Consider the following 6,478-nt stretch of genomic DNA (forward strand, 5'->3'; position numbering starts at 1 on the left):
TTATAAAACATGCTTTAGTTAAGGAGTTATTGATACTTCAAGTGCAAAATGATAATATAAAACCATGATAAAGATGCACTTTTAAGTACTAATCAACATATATATAAATTTAATGATAGTTTATTTATTTGGATAGATTAATGGAAGTTGAATGATAAATATCTTATTTTGTGGAATTTACAAATTATTTTTCTATTTTAGTTCTTTAATTACTAGAGACTAGTAATAAGCTAGTTGGGGGGTGTGATTAGTATTTAAAAATGCATTTTTATTAAGGTTTTATATCATCATTTTGCAGTTAAAATATCAATAACTCTTTAAACAAAGCTTGTTTTATAATAACATATTTAATAATATAATATACCTTTAATTTGTGGTAAATGTTCATCTTGAATGCAGTCTATCACATAAATGAAAGGATTGATTAATGAGTTTAAGTACTAAAATTGAAAGGACAAAGTGATGGTCAAATTTAGAAAAGAGATGCTGGTGCAGTCTAAATTGGAACACTATTCAATAAGTGAGCCATATCTAGAGTTGTAGATCTCGGATTTAGATCTACTTTATATAAATGGAAAGGTAAGACATAGGCCTACAACTTTCATGTAGAGATCTATTTTTTAATAAGATCATTTTCAAGTCCAAATTATAGCAACAACGAAGAAGTTCGAATTTGTTTTGTAGCCCAAATATTTTTTAGTGTTCAGCCCATATCTAGAGTTCTAGAAGTCCAACTGACCTCTAATTTTTTTTTTTGGAAAGCTGAGACAATTTCCTACTAACCTCTATTTTTTTTATCTTGGAAAGCTAAGATAATTTCCTACAACTTTCATGTTTTCAAGTTGTTCCAATTTTGACGTTATCAATGATATTTGGGGTAGATAAGAGAAGATAAAGATTGTTACCAAGTCGAGAGTTGACCACCTACAAATCAATTAGTCATTAAATCAATAGTTCCTAATTTTGGCCAATAAAAGGAGGCATTTGCCATGCATTTGGTATCTTGGTTTTCAGATCAAGATCATGCTCTTGTTTTCTCTCTTTGTATTGCTTAAGTTTTGCTTTCATTAATATCAAGTTTATGCCTTTCATTTCCTTTCCTTTACTTGATAAACTTTTATGTTCTTATTTTGTTTATCTATTTTGCTTCTTATTTATGCTCTTATTTTATTTATTTATTTTTCTTTCTTTCATTATGTTTAGCTAGGTTTATTATGTCAAGGTGAAAAGATTACACTAATGGTATAAGAATAAGTATAGTGTAAACTCAACATGGACCTTAATGTTTGATACTAACATGTTTTATATTTGTTATCTTGTTCACTTTTAATATTTTGATTGTTAAATGGTTAATTTAGATTTATGTTATATAATACTTGGTAGAACAAATACTTGGCACTTTCATAGCCCATACTATATGGTATAACCGACACCTGTGCTATGAAAACAACTTGAATGCCTGATAATATTTACAATTATTAGCATTAATCGAATAAGATAACTAATATAATCATATTAAAAATTTATAATCTGATCAAAACCTCCTTTATATGTGGTTTCCAATTGAATAATAAGAGTTTATACTATACTTATTTGACATACCATTAGTGGATCCTATAACCTTGACATTTGTTATTATCATTGTTTAATCCTTACATTAATCTTCCATCTTAAAGTTCTCATCAACTTCTTTTTCTTCTTCTTCTTCTTTATCACTATTATTGGTATTATTGTTACTATTTTTGTTGTTATTGTTGTATTATTATTGTTATCTATAATTTATACAATTAACCTCCTTGTGGTTCGACCGTGATCTTGCCGGGTTATTTATTACTTCGACACTCCTCCACTTGGAAGAAGACATTTATCTTTTGGTTGTGTTATTTACTAAAAATTAAAGATATTATATTATTAGATATGTTATTATAAAACATGCTTTATTTAAGGAGTTATTGATACTTGAAGTGCAAAATGATGATATAAAACCTCGATAAAAATGCACTTTTAGGTACTAATCACTTCTCTTTCTATTCTAGCTTTTTAGATTCAACTCTTTTACCCTATGAATCTATAGGTTTGCATCCGGTTCTACTTAATGAAGCTTTATGGTATTGTGGTAGCTGTTGTGGTTGTGATTTGAAAAAAGTTATTTTATAAAAAATGCTTTTGGTTGAGGTTGATTTTGTATTTATATATATTTGGTTAAAATTGTGGTTGAAATTAAGGTTAAACAAAATGTAGTTCAATGTGTTTGGTTAATAATGCTTTTGAAATTGAGGTTATAAAATAATTTTTAAAAATATATATTAATATTGATAGTTTTTAATTTAAATATTGTAGATTTAACTATTCTTATTACATCATGAAATAAATAATACTTTATATAAAATAATTTTCGTTGTTCTATTAAACTATTTACAATTCCATCACGTATGAAATACATCTAATAAGAACTATAATTTTTTTGGTTTTTGAAGCGCACAACAACATTAGGTAAAATATAATCAGGAAAAAAATTGAAATTGCGATCAAATTCTGTAAATGTTACATCATCAAGCAACGATCTTTGTGTAATTTATATAATATCATTGAATAATGTTAAACATTAGTTTTTCAAATAAAACATAATTAAAAAATAAAAGATAATTTTTATTTTTATTTTATTGGATCGAATCCAGTTCAATATATATTAAACTTTGGACTGGACTTGATCCAACCGGAATTAGTCTAGCCGGAACAATGAAATATACTATATTGCTCATGCTAATTATACTATTCAGTGAATAATGTAATTAACATTAACAGTGCAACTTGCACTCTTCATTCACTAAATAATGTAATTAGCATAGTGCAATTAGCTGCATTGTTCTTACTAATTTCATTGTTCATGCTATATTGTTGAACAATGTAATTAGCATGAATAATGTATATAAAACAGTAATTTGTGGCTTTTTATTCTTTGTATTTTGCTTACAAAAACATCATGGAACCTATAAACAATAAATTATATTTTTTTATTAAACAAGTTGTATCTATATTTTAAACAAAATACAGACACAAACTCTTTATCAAATGAACTCACGTTTTCTTTGATTGCATGATGTGTTATGCCCTTAACGCTAAATTCTGATCTTGATCAACTGACCATATATTTTGTATGGCCAAACAGTCTTGAACACCATAATTCAGCCCATTTACATAACATGCAACTTGTTGGTCTTTAGTTTTATTCAAATTACATCTAGCTTGCAATTATAAGAACTCTTCGGTATAGGCAGAAATTGAACGTATACTATGTAACCGTTCTAAAGTTGAGGGAAAAGGGACTTGCTCATAGGAAAATGGTAGAAAACGACCCTTTAAAAGCGCCTTCATCTGATCCTAATTTTGAATTGGGGGCTGTCCTCTTAATCTCAGGAAATCTTGGTAACACTGCCACAATGCACAAACATTTCCACGTAATTTGTAGCCTATAAAATCCACATTGCATTCAGGTTCAACTCTCATAATATCAAAGAAACACTCTACTTGAAGGAACTAAATAAGCTTCATTTCAGCTACTTCTCAGAAAGGGTTTTTAGAGCAGAAATGGAATTAGAAGCTCACCAAACTGTCTTTCATTATGATAAGGATAACATTCAACATCAAGATTTGGATAAACAGCTTTGCCAGAAGCTCTTCAATCTCATCAAATCAACTGAGAGATTGTTCTTTGCTCAAAAGCTCAAATGCAATTTCTTCAGAGAATGTGACGAAGGCTCATCCTTCTTTCATACTCTTATAAGCCGACAACATCGCAAGAATTCCATTTCTACTATTCAGCTCAATGATGGTTCCCTTACTGCTTCAATTGATGAAGTCAGGGATGCTTTTGTTTGTTATTTCAGGGACTTGCCTGGCTCTCACAAGGACACTCTTCCATTGGATGTTGAAGTCTCTCGATCTGGCCCTTGTCTTGATCCTGCTTCTTATGCATCTCTCCTTGCTCCAGTCACCAATGACATTATCAAGCAAGCATTACTCAGCATTGATGATGACAAGGCTCCAGGGCTAGATGGCTATACCTTTTCTTCAAAAAATCCTGGGACATTATTGGTGGACACCTCTGTCTGGCAGTTCGTGAGTTCTTTGCTTCTGGAAACCTTCTTAAGCAGATTAATCACTCCATCTTTGCTCTCATTCCCAAATATATAAATGCTTCTGCGGCTACTGATTTCAGACCTATTTCTTGCTGCAATGTGGTATACAAGGTGATTTCTAAGATTCTCTCTGCGAGATTTGCTATTGCTCCTACGAATATTATTAGCCCATTGCAAAATGCTTTCCTGGGACGTAGATTGATGGCTGATAATATCCATCTTCTCCAAGAGCTTCTTCGACTATATGAACGTAAGCATGTTTCACCCAGATGTTTGATGAAAATTGATTTCAAAAAAGCTTTTGACTCTATCCGATGGCTTTTCCTGAAACAGCTCCTGTCTTTTGGTTTCCCAAGCCGTTTCGTGCATTTAATTATGCAGTGTGTGTGAGCTACCTCCTTTTCTATTGCTATTAATGGTAAAATATATGGCTTCTTCCAAGGGAAGAATGCGGTGCGTCAAGGTGATCTTTTGTCCCCTCATCTCTTTAGGTCTTGTATGGAATACTTTTCCAGGATGCTCAGGATGGCCTCTATAAGCTCTAGCTTTCAATTTCACCCAAAATATGGTGGTCATGATATAAGTCACCTGGCCTTTTCAGATAATATTATTTTGCTCTCTAGGGGAGATAGGCAGTCTATCTCTTGTTTATTTCAGCAACTCATATTATTTGGACACATCTCTGGGTTGGCTATAAGTAGAGAAATATCTTTAATTTATTTTGGTGGGTTTGGAGAGTAGATCAAGCATGCTATTCTTCATGACAAAGGCTTCATTGAAGGTTCCTTCCCCTTCCGATATCTTGGTGTTCCTCTCAGCCCCAATAGGCTACTAGCTAGCCAATTATCTCCTCCATTGTAGTAGCTGGAATCAGCAGTTCAATGCTGGCTGGGGAAGTATCTCAGCTATGCTGGAAGGGTCAAGTTGATCAAATCAGTACTTTTCAACATGGTGCACTTTTGGTTGAGCATTGTTCCCTTACCAGACATAGTTACTAAGCAGATTGTCTGCATCTGTTGAAATTTTCTATCAACTAGTAATATTTTGAAGAGCAAATCTATCCTGGTTGCTCGGAAAGTTGTCTACCTGCCCAAGAAAAAAGGGGGCTTAGGTTTGTTCGATATCAAAGCTAGCAACAAATGCTTCCTTGCTAAGCAGTTATGGAACATCACCTCATAAATGATGATATTTTGATATAGTGGATTCATCATTATTATCTTTCTATTGTTTTTATGAACCTTATCACCAATATAGAAGTCTATTATCTCTTTTAAGGACCAGCTTGTTGTAGATTGTGGTGGCCAGCATCAAGTTATTGCACTGATGGCCACTTGGAGCAGTGGAGAACTTCTTTTTACTACTCAATCCTATGATTTCTTGCATTTCAAATATGATTGTGTCCCTTGGGCTAAGGTGGTTTGGGAAACTTGGTCTTTGCCCAGTTATAATTTCATTTCATGGCTGGCGGTTACGGGGAAGTTTCGAACTCGTGATAGGCTTCAGTTCCTGGATATTGATCCTTTATGTGTTTTCTGCCGACTTGATGAAGAGACCCATAATCATTTATTTTTTAGCTATCCTTGAACTTCTCTACTTTGGAGGATGGCAAAATCATGGCTTCGGCTGCACAGGAGTATGTCAACCATTCAATAGTGCAATCCGTGGCTTTCTTTTTGGCAGAAACAATTTTGTTGGTAGAATGCGTAGAGTTTCCCTTGATATTTTGATCTACTTGATTTGGGAAGAGAGAAACAAGAGGGTATTTCATAATTCTTGCACTTCCTGTATCTCTTGTTTTTCACAAATTCTATATTCTTTTCTACATGATTTTGCATTTTTATTAATAGATTATCTTTTAGGGTGGTGTTGTTTTGTTTGTTAGGGCCGCAAGTGTTCTTTTACTGCTGGTGATGGCTTGTCTCGGATGGGGTTGCAGTGTTAGTTAGATGTTATCCATCTTTCGGTTGTGGCTGCTTGTGATGTCTTATATGTTGACTTACTAGATGGTTGTGTTGATGTGGCTGATGATGCCTTTTGCTTTATTTTTTATCATGTGTTAGGTCGGGCACCTTGTCTTTGATTTGGTTCCTCTTCTAACCTTTATCAATTATCTCTTTCAACTATTTGTAATTTTTTTGGCTTTGTTGTATATGTTTTATTAGGAAGTTTGTTCCTCTTTTGTAAATCATGTATATGAACTTGTTGGTTCTACAACCTTGTATATTTTTGTATCTGCTATATATACATACATTTTGATTTAAAAAAAGAAAAAGAAAAGAAACAACCTACTTTATATATCTAATCATGAAATTTTCAATATCCACTAATTAGTACTTAAA

General features: G+C 32.3%; 1 protein-coding gene across 1 annotated transcript; it reads left to right on the plus strand.

Annotated features, from left to right (window-relative positions):
• Positions 1-3,588: 3,588 nt before the first annotated feature.
• Positions 3,589-4,684, plus strand: LOC105113097 (uncharacterized). Its single transcript, XM_011009122.1, has 4 exons — positions 3,589-4,119; positions 4,251-4,389; positions 4,473-4,525; positions 4,631-4,684. Exons 1-4 carry the CDS (start codon positions 3,589-3,591, stop codon positions 4,682-4,684), a joined length of 777 nt encoding a protein of 258 aa, XP_011007424.1.
• The last annotated feature ends 1,794 nt before the right edge of the window (positions 4,685-6,478 follow it).

Source organism: Populus euphratica, unplaced genomic scaffold, assembly GCF_000495115.2.
Source record: "Populus euphratica unplaced genomic scaffold, PopEup_1.0 scaffold388.1, whole genome shotgun sequence".
Taxonomy (NCBI): domain Eukaryota; kingdom Viridiplantae; phylum Streptophyta; class Magnoliopsida; order Malpighiales; family Salicaceae; genus Populus; species Populus euphratica.

Coding starts and splice junctions, on each gene's coding strand:
- LOC105113097 (XM_011009122.1), top strand. CDS start 3,589: ATGGAATTAGAAGCTCACCAAACTGTCTTTCATTATGATAAGGATAAC. Junction 4,120..4,250: donor ACACCTCTGTCTGGCAGTTC/GTGAGTTCTTTG, acceptor GTGGTATACAAG/GTGATTTCTAAGATTCTCTC. Junction 4,526..4,630: donor CATTTAATTATGCAGTGTGT/GTGAGCTACCTC, acceptor TCATCTCTTTAG/GTCTTGTATGGAATACTTTT.